Consider the following 19,539-nt stretch of genomic DNA (forward strand, 5'->3'; position numbering starts at 1 on the left):
ACCTCTGAATTCTTATTTGTGTTTTTTCTTACAGCAAGATAAAAAGAGGTGATAACAGAGCAATTATTCTAATGAGTGCCACTCCCCAGGGTCTTCAAAGTGTTTTGGCAAGGGCCAGTTAAGGGAGGCAGACGCAAAACAAAGTGCTTTAAAAAAAAAAAAAAAAAAAGCAACACTTGTTTAGGTTCTGTAAAAATGCATCTAACTAGTCATTAATAACAAGACAGTACCAAATGCTTTATTTGGTCTTTGTAAGACTTACAAAGCATCAACAAAGCATTTATTCATCGCTAGAATATGGCCTACTAAAATAAGTTGGAATGATCAGAGGTGACTAAACTGAGACATGTTTCTCTTATTATTGCCTATTTGAATGTAAGACCTGAGAATCGCTCATATTCACAGTTCATTTTTGCTAGCATTTCACTATGCTGTTTTTTTTCTAAGACTCTGCAAAGTGCCTTGAGCATGGGAAAGGCGCTATATAAATAAAATGTATTATTATTACTATAGTTAGGTCCATAAATATTTGGACAGAGACAATGTTTTCTAATTTTGGTTCTGTACATTACCACAATGAATTTTAAATGACACAACTCAGATGCAGTTAAGTGCAGACTTTCAGCTTTAATTCTGTGGGGTGAACAAAACGATTGCATAAAAATGTGAGGCAACTAAAGCATTTTTTGAACACAATCCCTTCATTTCAGGGGGCTCAAAAGTAATTGGACAATTGACTCAAAAGGCTATTTCATGGGCAGGTGTGGGCAAGTCCGTCGTTATGTCATTATCAACTAAGCAGATAAAAGGCCTGGAGTTGATTTGAGGTGTGGTGCTTGCATGTGGAAGATTTTGCTGTGAACAGACAACATGCTGTCAAAGGAGCTCTCCATGCAGGTGAAAGAAGCCATCCTTAAGCTGCGAAAAAACGCATCCAAGAAATTGCTACAATATTACGAGTGGCAAAATCTACAGTTTCGTCCATCCTGAGAAAGAAAGCAAGCACTGGTGAACTCAGCAGCACAAAAAGATCTGGACGTCCACGGAAGACAACAGTGGTGGATGATCGCAGAATCATTTCCATGGTGAAGAGAAACCCCTTCACAACAGCCAACCAAGTGAACAACACTCTCCAGGGGGTAGGCGTATCGATATCCAAGTCTACCATAAAGAGAAGACTGCATGAAAGTAAATACAGAGGGTGCACTGCAAGGTGCAAGCCACTCATAAGCCTCAAGAATAGAAAGGCTAGATTGGACTTTGCTAAAGAACATCTAAAAAAGCCAGCACAGTTCTGGAAAAACATTCTTTGGACAGATGAAACCAAGATCAACCTCTACCAGAATGATGGCAAGAAAGAAGTATGGAGAAGGCGTAGAACAGCTCATTATCCAAAGCATAGCACATCATCTGTAAAACACGGTGGAGGCAGTGTGATGGCTTGGGAGTGCATGGCTGCCAGTGGCACTGGGACACTAGTGTTTATTGATGATGTGACACAGGACAGAAGCAGCCGAATGAATTCTGAGGTGTTCAGAGACATACTGTCTGCTCAAATCCAGCTAAATGCAGTCAAATTGATTGGGCGGCGTTTCATGATGGACAATGACCCAAAACATACAGCCAAAGCAACCCAGGAGTTTATTAAAGCAAAGAAGTGGAAAATTCTTGAATGGACAAGTCAGTCACCTGATCTTAACCCAATTGAGCAGGCATTTCACTTGTTGAAGACTAAACTTCACACAGAAAGGCCCACAAACAAACAGCAACTGAAAGTCGCTGAAGTAAAGGCCTGGCAGAGCATTAAAAAGGAGGAAACCCAACATCTGGTGATGTCCAGGAGTTCAAGACTTCAGGCTGTCATTGCCAGCAAAGGGTTTTCAACCAAGTATTAGAAATGAACATTTTGTTTCCAGTTATTTAATTTGTCCAATTACTTTTGAGCCCCTGAAATGAAGGGATTATGTTAAAAAAATTCTTTAGTTGCCTCACATTTTTATGCAATTGTTTTGTTCACCAAACTAAATTAAAGCTGAAAGTCTGCACTTCAACTGCATCGGAGTTGTTTCATTTAAAATTCATTGTGGTAATGTACAGAACCAAAATTAGAAAAAAGTTGTCTCTATCCAAATATTTATGGACCTAACTGTATGTTACACTGCACAAAGGTGAATAGCAACTTTACTGATTAGAACATTAGAACAATGTAGTCGAGAACAGAAGTCATTCAGAAGGCTAACCAAATGTCAGGTTATATAGTGCCATTATGTGTGGAGTACAACTCAAATGAGGTTATGCTGAAGCTTTATAACACACTGTTATAAAGCACACCACTCAGCCCAACAAAGCTTGCCAGTCCTATCTAAATAATTCTTCAAAAATAACATCAAGTCCAGTTTTGAAAGCCTCTAAAGTTCTGCTGTCTACCACTCTACTCTGTCAATAATTCCATCTGTCTTTGTTTTTTTTAACATTATTAATTTAATTAAAATCAAATAACTTTTCATATAAGCAAGTCAAGTTTAACAGAAATAGATTCGACACAAATCAACCCCCACCCATGAGAAAGAGAGCTAGGCCAGCAGAGTAAAACTTTAATAATAGTAAAAATATATAAATAAATAAATCAAAATAAACAGAATAAAAAAAGAGGGGAGAGAATCCACCTCCTCAACTTAAATGCTTATTCTAAAATGTTACTGATTAGATCCTACCAAGTCTTGAAAAAGTTTTGAACAGATCCTCTAAGTAAGAATTTGATTTTTTCCAATTTTAGATAATATATAACATCAATTACCCACTGACTTCAAAGAGGGGAGTTAGGATTCTTCCAGTTGAGCAAAATAAGTCTAAGTTCCAAAAGTGAAATAAAGGCAATTACAGTTTGTTTGTCCTTCTCCATTTTAAGCCCCTCTGTGAGCCCACCAAACACAGCTGTCAGTGGGTTACCAGTGATTGTGACTCCAAGGCTGTCTGAAAGGAATTTAAAGATTTTGGTCCAAAATGAAGTTAATTTGGTCCAGGCCCAAAACATATGGCCAAATGAGGCTGGAAACTTGATTTCAACGTTCGCAGGTTGGATCATGCCCTGTCTTTGGTTTTCTGTTTTTAGGTTGTCTGAAACTTACCCTTAACAAGTTTCCAACTGTTCCCCCCATGTAATCTTGATGAACTAATTTTAAAGCCACAGTCTTAATCCACTGGATTAATTCCCTTCAGAATTTGAATCACTTCAATCGTGTCTCCCTTAATCTTGAATTGTTTAAACTGAAAAGGCTCAGCTCTTTTAATCTTTCCTCATAACTCATCCCCTGTAGCCCTGGAATCAGCCTAGTCGCTCTTCTCCGGACCATTCTAATGCTGCTATGTCCTTTTTGTAGCTTGGAGACCAAAACTGCACACAGTACTATAGGTGAGGCCTCACCAGTGTGTTATAAAGCTTCAGCATAACCTCATTTGAGTTGTACTCCACACATCATGGCACTATATAACCTGACATTTGGTTAGCCTTCTGAATGACTTCTGAACACTGTCTGGAAGTGGATAGCAACAAGTCCTTCTCATAAGGTGTACTTTCAATTTTCAGACCTCCCATTATGTATTCAAACCTCACATTTTTACTTCCTACATGTAAAAATGGAGGAGAGAATGTAGATAAAACTGTCTCCGACACACTAGCACTGAGGACATTCAGCAGAATTGTGTCAGGAAACAATACTGGGGCTGCATCATACCTTCAGCAATATTCATTTAACTGCCTAACTGTGACTGCTCTTTCTATCTTTAGCCGAGACAGACATTTTCTTTATTTCCATGTACTTAAGAAGGGTTTTATTTCAATGTGCTATATCACTATGACCGAGATCTATCCGTATGTCTTCTGTACATAAAACTTTGTTTGCTCGGTTATGTAACTTTTTTGCCATTTATAATACAACTTCCCTAATTTTGGTGCCTATTAGAGATTTGCATCTTGTGGTAATGCCTGTATTATTCTTTTGGCAAAGAAAGTTTCAACTATGGATTGTGATCCTTCCCCACCTAACTATGGTGATTTTTATTGATCAGGTCATGGACAATTTACAGGTTTTTAGCAAAGCTTGTCAAGAAACTGCTATCATTTGTTTTTGTCAACTGGATCAATACCAATAACTAAGTACACAAGTGATTTCTTGGTTTCTGAGCTACTCAAAATTGTTGATCTTTCTAGACCTATTTTCAGCATTCTTTGTCATTGAACTATGCTTTTCGTCCAGCACTGAAATTATTTGATTCCCTTTAATTTTTAGACCCAGTTTTATCTTTTTATGGGTTTAAAGGGCACTAAAGCAGTAACCAATCCCTGAACTTGCAGTGTCAAGTGTAATATGAATGGACTGTGTTTTTCTTTTTCGTGATCCACTTTTTATTAAATAAAGGCAAACTGAAAGGATATGTCAATAAATGGACATAGCATACAAAGTAACCAACCCACCTACTCCCATCATGCTTGAGGCAAGGCAGGTGAAAAAAAAATTCAAGGCATTCTAAGTTGAGATTTACACGATTGAGCCACAGTAGACCAGGATTCAATGACATTACTGGTAGCACCATTAATCCACGCTGCAGACAACTCCAAATATATTAAGATGTAGAAGGTGGACTGCCAGTTGCCGACAGTGACACATTTGGGTGTCTTTGAATAGGGAGGCAATTATTACGTTGGCTGCCAGGGTATCCAGACAGAATAACTTGTGTTCAGACAGGTATGAATGGAGCAATGTTTTATAAAAAATTGAAGTAAATTGGGGGAACCCATGTTCCAAAACAACTGGTTGATGGTCTCACTTAATTCAGAATTATGCACTTCACTTTACTTGCATGGCTATGGGATGAGAAAGGAAAAGCAGAGCCTTGGCATGATTCTACTTAGGGTATATAGTATATAGTTTATTATCCATGATTTATTCACGTGGACATAGGAAGAATATGCAATCTCTACATAAACAGTGACTGGGCCTAGGATTTGAACCCAAGATGCTGAATCTGTTAGATGGCAGCGCTAGCCATTGCACCTGCATGACATCCATGACTTTTTATACTTATCATATAATAGTCATTCATGAAATAAAATTTACCAACTCCTATTTCTTTTATAAAAATGTTAATATATACCATTTAAAACAGCATAAGGGTTGAACACAATGTTTTAAAGTAATTAAACCCGAACATATTATTTAAAGTTACATGTAACTTTTGGCAGAAAAACAATTAAGTTCCTGTCCCCATAGTTCAATGATATTACCGTAACACTGCCTTAATCTGTTCAGAAAAGGGAAAAAAACACACACATCTTAAGCCACATCCTTGATGAAAAAATTGATAAATGGTTACATTAATGTTTAGAATAAGAACAGATGAAAAGAGGTCAAAATGTAAGTCCATATATGTGCTTGTGAGCAAAGCCAGGTTCATGAGAAATGAAGACCTGCAATATATGGGAAGAGCAGCCAGCATTCATGCAGAAAAAAATATTAAACAATACTGAAGGATAATGGCCAGTATTTAACCATTCTAATACATCCTTATTATTGGCTAAAAAGAATTACATGTGATGGAATATTCAAATGAACTAAACTTAGTTTATTTTTACTTAGCATACTTCTGCTTATGAGACTACACTATATTGTTGTAGCTCTATCCTATTATATTGGAAGGGTGACAGTGATATCTACAAGACTGATTTCTGCTAAAAAAAAAAAAATTTTTTAAAAATTACCCTGAGTTGCATAAGATTTAAGTATTGAAAAAAAAAATTTTCTCATAAATACAAAAAATGAAATGTACCTAAAACTTCAGCACATTCACCTTCTCATGTAAGATAATTTCATCAATAAACAAAAAAATACAAACTTGTCATTCATTATTCAGCCAACATTCCATTCGGCGGCAATGGCGGGAGTAGTAATTGGGCATTTAAAAGTTGGTACGACGCCGAGAAAATTGCATCACAAAGGAAGGTGACTATGTAGAAAAGTGCTATATAAAATAATAAAATCCAACATCTGTCTGTCTGTCTGTATATCTGTCCGCTTTTCACGAGAGACCTACTTAATGGATTGGTTGGGTTTTTTTCTATAATTTGCTTGAACATTCCGGTTGATTTTGTGACTTCTCTCATTGCGCTATGTATCATAGTTCGTGTGTGATACCAATTTATTTGCGCAAATCCGAGAGAGACACAGCGGGCCGAGGCCCTCCTCACTCACACGCCAACCTCAGGGCGTACCTTACATCTGCTTAGCTAGTGGACAAGAGAACTACTTGACAGATTTTTTTCTATAATTTGCTTGAACATTCTGGTTGATTTTGCGACTTCTCTAATCACGCTAAGAATCACAGTTTGCTTGCAGGAAGGATATACTCGCGCTAATCCGAAAAAGAGGCTGAGGGCCGAGGGGAGGGGTAAGCGTGATGTCAGGAGTGGAGAGCCATGCAGGGCCCTACTCACTGTTCTGTTTCACTTCTATGCAGGTGGAGCCACGGGGGATGGATAGTATGTGTGTATATAGTTTTACTGTCAAATAATGCAAAGAGTACGCGACACATGTTTCGCTCTAATTCTGGACTCATCAGGCATACACACTCACTGCATCCCCTCTCGGGAATCGAACATCGAACGTCCTGGCGCTGACATTCGAGGTTCGATTCCTTCGAGTTCGAGTCGCGTACTCTTTGCATTATTTGACAGTAAAACTATTTCAACCATTCTATGATCTGCTTCTCGCAACTGAAAGAGGGCACCATGGCGGATGTTAGCTGACTTGCTGACCAACCACAAGCGTTACCTGGTAGGTAACCACCCATACAATCAGATTGTGATTCAGACTACGAATGGCATGAAAATATTATATATATATATTCACGGCATTCGAAGTCTGTGTCACAATCTGATTGTATGGGTGGTTACCTACCAGGTAACGCTTGTGGTTGGCCAGCAATCTGCTAACATCCGCCACGGTGCCCTCCGCTTGTGAGGAGCAGATCATAGAATGGTTGAAATAGTTTACTGTCAAATAAATCCAAAGAGTACACGACACGTGTTTCGCCTTCATTCTGGGCTCATCAGGTGTACACACTCCACTGCACTCCCTCTCAGGAATTGAACCTCGGACGTCAGCGCCAGAGGCGATGCCCCTAACGTTGCGCCACGGCGTGTGGTTCGTTTATTTGACAGCATGTAGATCGGGGTAATTACATTCACGGCATTCGAAGTCTGTGTCACAATCTGATTGTATAGGTGGCAGTGGAGTGTGTACACCTGATGAGCCCAGAATGAGGGCGAAACACGTGTCGTGTACTCTTTGCATTTATTTGACAGTAAACTATTTCAACCATTCTATGATCTGCTCCTCACAAACTGAGGGCACCGTGGCGGATGTTAGCAGATTGCTGGCCAACCACAAGCGTTACCTGGTAGGTAACCACCCATACAATCAGATTGTGACACAGACTTCGAATGCCGTGAATGTAATTACCCCGATCTACATGCTGTCAAATAAACGAACCACACGCCGTGGCGCAACGTTAGGGGCATCGCCTCTGGCGCTAACGTCCGAGGTTCGATTCCCGAGAGGGAGTGCAGTGGAGTGTGTACACCTGATGAGCCCAGAATGAGGGCGAAATATGTGTCGTGTACTCTTTGCATTTATTTGACAGTAAACTATTTCAACCATATATTATATATATATATATAGCCAAATAGGCACCTGAAGGACTCTCAGACCATGAGAAAGAAACTTCTCTGGTCTGATGAGACAAAGATTGAACTGTTTGGTGTGAATGACATTCGTGGCGTTTGGAGAAAACTAGGCACCGCTCATCACCAGGCCAATACCATCCCTACAGTGAAGCATGGTGGTGGCAGCATCATGCTGTGGGGATGTTTTTCAGTGGCAGGGACTAGAAAACTAGTCAGGATAAAGGGAAAGAAGACTGCAGCAATGTACAGAGACATCCTGGATGAAAACCTGCTCCAGAGTGCTCTTGACCTCAGACTGGGGCAACGGTTCATTTTTCAGCAGGACAACAATCCTAAGCACACAGCCAAGATATCAAAGGAGTGGCTTCAGGACAACTCTGTGAATGTCCTTGTGTGGCCCAGCCAGAGCCCAGACTTGAATCCGATTGAACATCTCTGGAGAGATCTTAAAATGGCTGTGCACCGACGCTTCCCATCCAACCTGATGGAACTTGAGAGGTGCTGCAAAGAGGAATGGGAGAAACTGGCCAAGGATAGGTGTGACAAGCTTGTGGCATCATATTCAAAAAGACTTGAGGCTGTAATTGCTGCCAAAGGTGCATCGACAAAGTATTGAGCAAAGGCTGTGAATACTTATGTACATGTAATATCTCAGTTTTTTTATTTTTAATAAATTTGCAAAAACCTCTAGTCAACTTTTTTCACATTGTCATTATGGTGTGTTGTGTGTAGAATTCTGAGGAAAAAAAGGAATTTAATCCATTTTGGAATAAGGCTGTAACATAACAAAATGTGGAAAAAGTGATGAGCTGTGAATACTTTCCAGATGCACTGTATGTATGTATGTATGTTGGACAAACATTAAAACCACAGACAAATACTGTCAATTTCATTCACAGTGAACATCTCAAAATAAACCCATGAGCATGCAGCAATACTATAGGTGCACCTCTAATCTACAAATGGGCAAAAAGTTCCTACTGGTAACAAAACAGGAATGTCTAAAGTAGATTGTCCTAGAGGTGAAACAAAACCGCGAGAGCTACTTTATACTGATACTGAGACTATTGCTGAGATAACAACAAGAAAGGTGAACCAATTTATGATTTTAACTTGGGAATATACAGTTCACTACCTGTAATGAAAAACTTTCCTTTCTTCAGTTCTCAGTTTCAACGCATTCAAGATGAAACATCAGCCTCCAGTATAAACCTCTGCTTTAGTTTTTGCTGATTTAACCACAAACTTAACTGAGTATGCATTTACTGAGAAATCTGGACTGTAATGACAAGAAGAGAGTCACTGCATAGTGAGGGGCTTTCTTCTGCAACACATAAAAATGAGAAATATAAAATTTACATTACAGTCAAAAACAAATTCTTCACATTACACAGAAATGTTATATCAGAGTAAATATTATTTCTTGTTTAGATTTATAAAGGTTGCTTACACAGCATTTTATAAATGATTCAAAATTAATGGGAAGTGTCTGAAATGTAACCTGTAGTTGATTTAATGTCTTCTGCTTGCTGCTACATTACTATAGAACAACCTTGTTCTTAATGCATTCATCGTTAGCATTCAAATTTACATTGTGTGGTGATGTGTGCTTTAAACAACTTCCTCTTACTGAATTTCCTGTGATGGAGAAAGAATCATTAATCAAAATTCACAGGTAGTTAAAAAGTGTATACAGTGACAATGGTGTTGGTTAATGCACTGTCAGTCACTGAATTTAGGGTTCTGACAAAGGCTCAGCAGAGTTCTCCGTCGTGCTTCACTCTGGGGCACAGCTGATGGCCACTGATGCTTGACAAGCAAACACAGCCAATTTGGCAGACATTACATGCCATGTCGGAAAACCATCAAATCAGATCAGCACATTCAAACTTTAAAAAAAATTAGTTGTGCAGTTCATCTAATTATCCTGTGAGGATGTTTAAACGATTCTAGAATACAGGGAGATTCACTCGAAAGAGGCCCCGAATATTCTGTTGTAACTCCCATTAGGATGAAGCAATCTGAACCAAAAAAATAAGCTTTATGCCTTGACGTATGTGTAATCGATTGCATTACATGCGATGCTGGAAGTGGTTTCCATTTTCTGCCAGACACATTTCATTGTGGCGCTCCATGTTCCTGAACGTATTAGCAAGCGTCTCGGGGGGAATAGCAGCAATTTCACAATGGATGTTTTCCTTCAAATCCTCCACAGTGCGAGACTTGTTCCGATAGACTTTTCCTTTGAGCATACCCCAAAGGAAGAAGTCTGGTGGTGTCAGATCCGACGACCGTGATGGCCAAAGCCCCTTTGAAATTACCCTGTTGCTGAAGAAGAACTCAATTTCTGCCATTCTCCTTGCCGATGTGTGACATGTTGCTCCATCTTGCTGGAAGTGACTTTCTGATAACTCATGATCATCCAGTTGATTCTGACATCGCTTAAACAAATTGGTGAGCACCAGGAAGATGTGCTGCTCAATACTGTATACCACCATCCTGATGAGAAGTCGAGTGACTGAGTGAAGGAGTATGGGTGGTATACTAACCCCTACTTTCTCTTCTGTTCTTTTTCCGGTTTTCTGTGGTGGCAATCTGTGCCACTACCACCTAATCAAAGCACCATGATGTCCCTACATTGATGGATTAAAGGCCAGAAGTCCACATGACCATCATCATCAAATTCTTCCATGTGAACCCTGAATACAATGAGGACTGATTGAGAGGTCATTTATGTTAGGTAGAATGCCTAGAGGGGGCTGGGCGGTCTCGTGCTCTGGAATCCCTGCAGATTTTATTTTTTTCTCCAGCCATCTGTTGTTATTTTTTTTTGTTTGGTCTGTCCTCCCTGGCCATCAGACCTTACTTTTATTCTATGTTAATTAGTGTTCCCTAATTTTAATTATTTGTTTTGTCTTTTTTCTCTTTCTTCATCATGTAAAGCACTTTGAGCTACATTGTTTGTACGAAAATGTGGTATAGAAATAAATGTTGTTGTTGTTGTGACCCGGGGAAGGTATTGTCCCTCTCCTGGTCCTTCCAGGCGTCCCGGCTAGGCAGGATCCCCAGCCGTCCACCACAATATATATATATTTATATTGTATCTATTTATTTGTTTAAAGAGCTTCTGTAAAAAGCCCAATTTTCCCCTGGGGAAACCTAAAGTTCTATCTGCACATAACACATAGCACATAAACAAAAACCCAGTAGACTCCATACAGAACTTTGAATTTATGAGGAAGCAGCATTATAACCACTGCATCAATATAACATCCAATATAACTGAAACATGCAAAAGTTCGCTGACGACACTGCTATCGTGGGCTGCATCAGGAGTGGGCAGGAAGAGGAGTATAGGGACCTAATCAAGGACTTTGTTAAATGGTGCGACTCAAACCACCTACACCTGAACACCAGCAAAACCAAAGAACTGGTGGTGGATTTTAGGAGGACCAGGCCCCTCATGGACCCCGTGATCATCAGAGGTGACTGTGTGCAGAGCGTGCAGACCTATAAATACCTGGGAGTGCAGTTGGATGATAAATTAGACTGGACTGCCAATACTGATGCTCTGTGCAAGAGAGGACAGAGCCGACTATACTTCCTTAGAAGGCTGGCGTCCTTCAACATCTGCAATAAGATGCTGCAGATGTTCTATCAGACGGTTGTGGTGAGCGCCCTCTTCTACATGGTGGTGTGCTGGGGAGGCAGCATAAAGAAGAGGGATGCCTCACGCCTGGACAAACTGGTGAGGAAGGCAGGCTCTATTGTAGGCACGGAGCTGGACAGTTTGACATCCGTGGCGGAGTGACGGGCGCTGAGCAGGCTCCTGTCAATCATGGAGAATCCACTGCATCCACTAAACAGTATCATCTCCAGACAGAGGAGCAGCTTCAGCGACAGACTGCTGTCAATGTCCTGCTCCATTGACAGACGGAGGAGATCATTCCTCCCCCACACTATGCGACTCTTCAATTCCACCCATAAACGTTAACATTATACAAAGTCATTGTCTGTTTAACCTGCATTTTTTTATCACTCTTTAATTTAATATTGTTTCCTTATCAGTATGCTGTTGCTTGAGTATGTGAATTTCCTCTTGGGATTAATAAAGTATCTATCTATCGATCTATCATTATATCTGCCCAGATGTTATACTACTAAATACGATGAAGCACCTCTCAAAAATATATATAACAATAATGTCAATGTGATCATACAACCAAATAGATCAGGTATTGACTTACACTGAACTGTTCATACAGTGTTTCGGAGTCACTATTAATGATCAACAAAAGATTCCACAGACTGAATAAAAGATTGTATGTAATGATGACCTTCCATTTGTGTGTTTACAATTCCTTTAAAAAGTATAATTGAGTGGCTTTCACAAAAACTTTTTTTAAGCTTTCTGTTCATGTATCTTCAGTGACCTAACCACTTTTTCCATTCACAAAACTTAAATTAGCAAAGGGTAAAAAGGGTCATTTCCTCTATTTAATGCAATAAACAAGAACATCTGAAATCTTCACTTTAATGCCTTGCATCACGTGCCCTGAACTCACAAAGTTTCATTTTTAACATAATGCAAACACACACAAACCCAAATAAAATAAATAAAACAGAAACTCAACACACACACCCTCAAAAACAAACTAATGTTTCTTCAACACTACAACTAGATTCACTTTACTAGTATTACAAGCTTTTTAAAAATAAAATAAATGTTCAGATATATGCTATATATACACACTAATCAAAGAACACCATCCTTTTTCCAGTTTTCACTGAAGCGTAAGCAGTTCAGGTGCAATGAATAACCTGAAGCAAAGGTAACTGGCACAAAGGTAAGTAGTAAATTGCCAGAAGTTTTTTTTTACTATAATTTCAAGAGTAACACAAACATGTCTCCAGGAAATAAGCAATTGGTTATTAACTTACAGCTTTCTTTCAGCAATGGGACATTCATTAAGCCCTGAAAGTTGAAGCAAACAATTCCTACAGGTGTCCCAACTTTTGCTGGTTACATACCAACCCTCTGTCTGTATAAAAGCAGTGTTAGAACAAACTGTGTTGCTACACCCTCTGAAGGAAGGGGTCTGAATACTTTCTAATGGCGCTGTACATATAAGCACTCTTAAGTCTGTACTCACTGAATAAGAAAATATCATGGTGCAGGAGTACTGCACGTTGGTCTTCGTAGACTTCTGTGTATTCTATATATTATCCTGTTTTCACTGCTTGCTCCCATGCTTATTATTTAAGACTGTCAAATCATTTGAAACATCAGACGGTGTATTCCAAATCCCAATTTTAGCCTGTTACATATAAAGCTATGTTACAAAGCCAGTCCAGGATAAGAAGAATACCTTTATTGACATGTACGTGGAAACCACTAAATAGAAAGATATGTGTGAATTACAGTTGCTGGTTACACTTACATACTTTTGCCAATTACAGAAGTATGTGATTAGTTTAACATCTCATGCCCTTGCTAGCTACTGATAAAGAAAATCCTTGGAGTCAGGATTCTGCTATATTAGATCGTACTGGTTTTCTTATCAATACATGTCCTTGTTCTAAAGTAGCAGTGGGACTGGGTCACAAATCAACAGGCTTTAATTAAAATGCTTTCTAAGAGAGCTATAGGCAAAAGCTAACAACTAACGAGAACACAAGTCATTCAATATAAACAATATATAATCAATCTGTGAAAATAACATTTATCAGTAAAAATTAACTTTTACAGCTGCAATCGTCAATTACCTATAACCAAAACAGCCATCATGAATCAACCAACAAGATAAAAACAGCTTAGAAACAGGGATGATGGGGAGCCATCAAAGTGAGGTGAAACCAACCGACCTCCTCTGCCTAGCATTTGACTGGAAAGTGGGCAGCAAATTGGATAGCATTAGAGCAAAGATGGCTTCAGCAACAGAGGTAACAGGGACTGTTGTGTTTTCTGCTGTGTGCAAACATAGCTACCAACCAAAATCACTGGGCACTGCCAGATGGTTTTGTGTTTATAACACAAGCTCTGAATCACTGTTACACTGTAATAAAAAGATGTTTACTGCTCACTGCCTTGCCCTCACCTTGCACAGTCACATCATCTGTCAGTCCTCTTTGTTCCAGCTTAAGAAGAGCTCAAAGCAGGAGAAGCCCATAAAAACAGCAGTTGAGTGCTGGACTAAAACGGAAATGGAACAGCTGCTGAATTGTTTTGACTCAGTAAATTGTTAAATGTTTACAGATTCTTCATCAGATTTGGACGAGTATGCAATTGTACCTGCACTGCAAAAATGAAATCTAAGCAAGTTAAAAGTATTTATATCATGACATTAAATCTTGTTTTCCTTATTGTAAGATTCAATGACTTATCAAAAAAAAATTGTATTTTTGATTATTTAGCTTACTTTAAGAAATCGTGTCAAATAAATTTTGCTTACCCCATTAGCAGAATTTTTTGCTAAATAATAGAAAACAACTCCCATTTAAATTTTTTTTTGTCTAGTTTTTGCATATGCATTTTCTGCAGTGTGGGGATGCTCCACTCAAGTTTTTTTTTTAGGGCTGATACCAATTTCATATTATTAGAATTTACTGATTCGGATACTTTTTTTTTTTTTTTATCCTTTTACTTTCTTACACTGAGCATCTGCATAACCAGACATGAAGAAGCACTATGTTCTATATTAAAAGGTTCACCTTGATATTTTTACAATTGAACTGCAAAACACAACTTTAACCTCTTTGCTTTTTTATTATCAAAATGAAATTCTGTATGTTTGTTGTTCAGTGACCATAAAAACCACTAAAAAATACATACTTATGACAGCCAAGTAATACGTTTTCTTTCGTTTTAATTTTCTTCTGTGTGCAGATCAAAATGTGTGTGTAATTTATTTATTTATTTACTTACTTACTTATCTACCTATTTATGAAGTCATTTAAAGAGCCTCTGTAAAACAATAAATTTCATCCAGGGGACAAATAAAGTTCTACCTACTTTTTTAAACTAATAAAACATACACAAAATATTTATCCATAATAAATATGGAATAAATGAAAATGTGTCATAATTACAATCCACAAATCTAATAAAATGTTTATTAAGAAGATACAAGGCTTAACAAGTTTACATGTAAGATAGACTAATTTGGCTCTTAAGCTAACAAGCCTACTGCTTACTAATTCTTTAACTGTTCTTTTCCTAATTAAAAATGTGAGCTGCTGTACTAAACACAAGCTTGCTCTCTGTTCACATTCAGACAAGAAGTGTCCATTTTAAAGAAAAGAATAAAATTAAAAGGTCTGAACTTATTAAAGCAGCTTCTATAAAATCTTTGCCCAAGTTCAGCTGGACAACAACATATACAGTGTATCTCCTGTTCCTCTCCATGTATAGTAGGAGCTTTGAAATCTCTTTTTTCTCAGTTTATTACTCCACTTTCCCTATTGCAAAAGCAAATATTCCAGTCTCCTCTCTCTTCCTATCTTCTAAAGTCTGTCTGTCCACTACCTCTTTACAGGAAGTTTTGGCAGTAAAACTACATACGCACTTCCTTCAGGCACTGTAATATTCTGCATAAAAGGGAGCACTACAACTGATTAACTGCCTAGAAGACAGATACAAAATATATTTATAAAAAAATACTTTTTAAAAACCACGCTTAAATTATATTTTTTACTTTTTAGTACACTTTTTAAATTAATATAAGTGTGGTTTTTAAAAAGTATTTTTTATATATATATCTATATATATAAAATCCCTATGTGCGTCCAGGTGTCCGTGTGTGGGTGTCTTCTGATGAAGTGCACATGCGCGGGGCACGGTGCGACGTGCGATATTACTGTCAGAGAAAGTTAGAGGCATTTTACGGAAATACAAACCAGTATTACTGCGAGAGGAAATTAAAGGTACACAATACAGTGACGCATATTACAGCCACATACAAGCCAGTATTTCCGACGTGCACGCCTGTATTACCGCCGAAAATTAAAGGTATATTACGGACGTACAAGCCAGCGGACTTACAAGACGGTATCCTTCAATAAGGGCGCGCACAAAAAGGCAAGCCTCAAAAAGGCGACCTCAATTGGGCGCAGCGAATAAAGGCGTGCGTAAATAAAGATTTGCACCTTTGTTGCTCTTCACATATTCCAGAGCCATTTGAACTAAATTATCTACGATCGCCTTTATTCGCCGCGCTCAATTGACATCGCCCTTTTGAAATTCGCCTTTTTGTGCGCGCCCTTATTGAATAGAGTCGTACAAGACAGTATTACTGTCACAGAAAATTAAAGACACACAATACACGGCGGCAGCCCACGAAGAACGGTCAGCTCAGCAAGTAAACATCAACAGAAGAAAGGCTGAAAGAAAGAAAAATACGACCAACAAAAAGAATGAGGTCAAAGTCCCTTGCCATTTAATATAGACTGTTCCTACTAATGTTTATGCACTACTGTTCTAGCACCCGTTATTGTAACAGGCTAAATGACTAGTATATATATATATATATATATATATATATATACACACACACACACACACACACACACACACACACACACATACAGTACATATATTATTTTCAACTTTTTAGTCTTTGGTTTGTTTCTATTGGATAATATTTCTATCCATTACTAGCATCATCTATTGGTGAAATCTTGAACAATTCTTCATATGAAAATTTAATTTCTTAATTAACATGGATTAATTGATCAATTAGTGAAACTGATTATTGATTCATGTATTGTCATCGGAAGTGAGTAACTGCGCAAAATTTCAAGTCATTTGGACAATAGGAAGTGGGTTAAATATCGATTACAAGATTTGTACCAGATAACAAACAGGTGAAGTTAATTAATATACGCGTGGTAATAAAATAATAAAAAAAATAATAATAATTAAAAAAAATCATTTGTTTGAGATGCTAACTTACAGATCACTAATTAAGTCATTTGGAGTGAAAATTGGCTGATTTATATCTGCAGCCAATCGATTACGGCATCACTAGTTTTATAACTGGGGCCACTAGAAAATGTGTGGAGAACTGTGTGTCTATAAAAACAATATGCACTCTGTCACTTGAAAATTGCAAATACCTGTGGGTAGACCCATTAAAGGTATCCCGGTAGTATCATACACACTGCCTTTTACAGTTAGAAAGCCTGCAGTCACTGCTAGTTTTGGTTAACACTTTAAATGAATAAAACTTGGAGTACAGACACCATTTCGATAACATTTTTTTAACTGGACAGCACTATATTCAAGCATCTCCTCCTGAAATGAAAGCATTAAGCTACAAACTGTTATCATGACAATGATTCTACTTTATTAAATGTTATAAAACCTAACATACAATATCATCATTATGCTACTTAACATTACTGTAGATCAGGGGTGTCCAACTCTGCAGGTTTTCATTCTAACCCTTTTCCTATTCAGTAACCAGTTTTCACTGCTAATTAACTCTTTTTCCCTTCATTTTAATAGCCCTGTTTTAAAGGATTCAGTCCTCTGAATTGATTAATTTCTTCATTAAATGGCAGCCAATCAGAAATGAGATGTGAAACGAGCCAGCAGACGACCAGCTAATTTCACTCCAACCAGTTTCTTAATGAGAAGCCAATTCCTGCTGTTAATTAAAGCCATTATTGAGTAACAGGACTTGTTGCTGCTCTCATTCTGCCACAGCAGACTGTTGATTTTCTGTTTTTTCTAAGACCACCGTCAAGATGTTTTGGTGACCTGAGCAGACCAACATGACCGAAACTTCACCTTACTCTATTTTCAGGTTAGCTGGCTTGTTTTGTGTCTCATTATTGTTTGGCTGCTCATTAAGAAAAAAGGAACAACTAAGGGGTCTGAGTCACATCAATTAAAAGTAAGGCAAAACAAGTTAATTAGCAGCAAAAACGACTCACTAATTAAGAAGATAGTTAGAAAGAAAACTTGCAGCCACTGCGGCCCACCAAGAATGGAGTTGGACACCCCTGAGCTAGATATAATACCATAATGGCACAGGGGCTGGATTTGAAGTTACTCTACAGTATAAAATAAATTAAATGAAATCATAAACTGCCAGTATAAATACTGGCATGGGATGTAAGTGTATACTTTTCATTTACATAAAAAAGTTTAATAAACACAGCTGCAGTATTACATTACATACTCTTCTGAAGAACTTAATTGGTATTTAATGTCAAGTGAAATAGTGTACAGATGTGCTAGATGTATAAACATGATGCATACACATTTTATGAGTATATAAAAAAAGACAAAGAATTGTAGGTACCTTATTTGAGTTCTGCTCCTTGATGCCATCCAAGTCTAAAAACATATCCAAGTCACACCCTAGTTTCCCAAATCCATTAACTGATGATCCAAAGGGTTTTACGGAACAATTTGGGAAATACTGAATTGCAATATCTTGCAACAGTGAGCACACCAGGAATCGCAGTCGCACGTTCTCTTCAGTCAGTTCATAGGTCTTGGTAAGTGTGCAGATTTGCTCATCCAGCTAAGATGGGGAAAAAAATAAAATGCTTTAAAAGGCAGCTTTTAAGAGTTTTTAATTTCTTACTTAAGATTTGCAATGAACTGTAAAGAATTGAAAATGCAAGAAATCTGGGGTCTTTGTTTGCTCACACCTCCTCACCAATAACTAAAACCTATACTGGAACCAAGGCATCAGACTTAAAAAGTCTTTGGAGTTTAGCTTGTTTGGCGCCCTAGAATTAGACATCAGTGCAGACAGTTTAGTACATTGTCCAGTCACAGTTTTGACTGGCTACCACTCTTAGTTAATAAGTAGTTAAGTTCTGCAGTGAAATGTCATATTTTACATTAAACATACATTATGATACTGCGGTGGGTTGGCACCCTGCCCGGGATTGGTTCCCTGCCTTGTGCCCTGTGTTGGCTGGGATTGGCTCCAGCAGACCCCCATGACCCTGTGTTCGGATTCAGCGGGTTGGAAAATGGATGGATGGATGGATTATGATAATGGCTGGAAGTTATTACTTATTTTTAAATAAGGCATGATATTAAATATAGTCAAACACTGACATAGGACCCGTCATTTAGCAGTATGTCAGTTACAAAGTGTACAGGTCATTGCAATTGAGGCTCTGTGGGTCTGGTGTAGGCTACTGGTATGAATACTTTAACAGCTGGTACAGAGTAACACAAATTAACCTTCAAGTTTTGGTGTCTATACGCTAAGTCCACTGACGGCAGTGTTTCTCAACCACTGTGTCATGGGTTGCATAAGTCAGTGTTTCTCAAACAATGGGGTCACGACCTGGGTTACTACCACACATTGAATTTGTTGGTTCACATCAGTGATCGCCAGTACTGTGCGATACATTTCCCTGTTTCAAATTGAGCTTGTCTCACCAAAGGGGACCCCCGGTAGCCTTCATTTCACCAAGAGGGCAGTTTGCAATTACTGCTAGTGGGTTATCAATGAATTTAAAAATGACAAATGGGGACGTGGGACCATAAAGGTTGAGAAACACTGGTGTGAGGAAGGCGGTATGGACCAAAAACATATAGAATTAGCCTTGTGGAGCAGTGCTGATCATAACAAATCTTAAAGGGCCCTTCAAAAGTCAGAAAACATATGAAACCCTGTGAAACAATAATCACAAAAGATTTATTACTGCGGGTGGTTTTGACAATTTCTCAACCATTATTACCCTATTGTTTTCCTATGGCCCTTGGCCGTAAGCATGAATCTCCTCAACTTGGTTGGCTATAAATCGGCGCACGACAGTATAAACCA

At 38.3% G+C, this 19,539-nt stretch overlaps 1 protein-coding gene across 1 annotated transcript in view; it reads right to left on the reverse strand.

Annotated features, from left to right (window-relative positions):
• Positions 1-19,539, reverse strand: part of mtpap (mitochondrial poly(A) polymerase) — a 63,241-nt gene that overhangs the window by 20,550 nt on the left and 23,152 nt on the right. Inside the window, exon 4 of the mRNA XM_028804342.1 lies at positions 18,049-18,273. Coding sequence (XP_028660175.1) covers positions 18,049-18,273 — 225 coding nt within the window. The remainder of the gene's footprint in view (positions 1-18,048; positions 18,274-19,539) is intronic.

Source organism: Erpetoichthys calabaricus, chromosome 6, assembly GCF_900747795.2.
Source record: "Erpetoichthys calabaricus chromosome 6, fErpCal1.3, whole genome shotgun sequence".
Classification (NCBI taxonomy): Eukaryota; Metazoa; Chordata; class Cladistia; order Polypteriformes; family Polypteridae; genus Erpetoichthys; species Erpetoichthys calabaricus.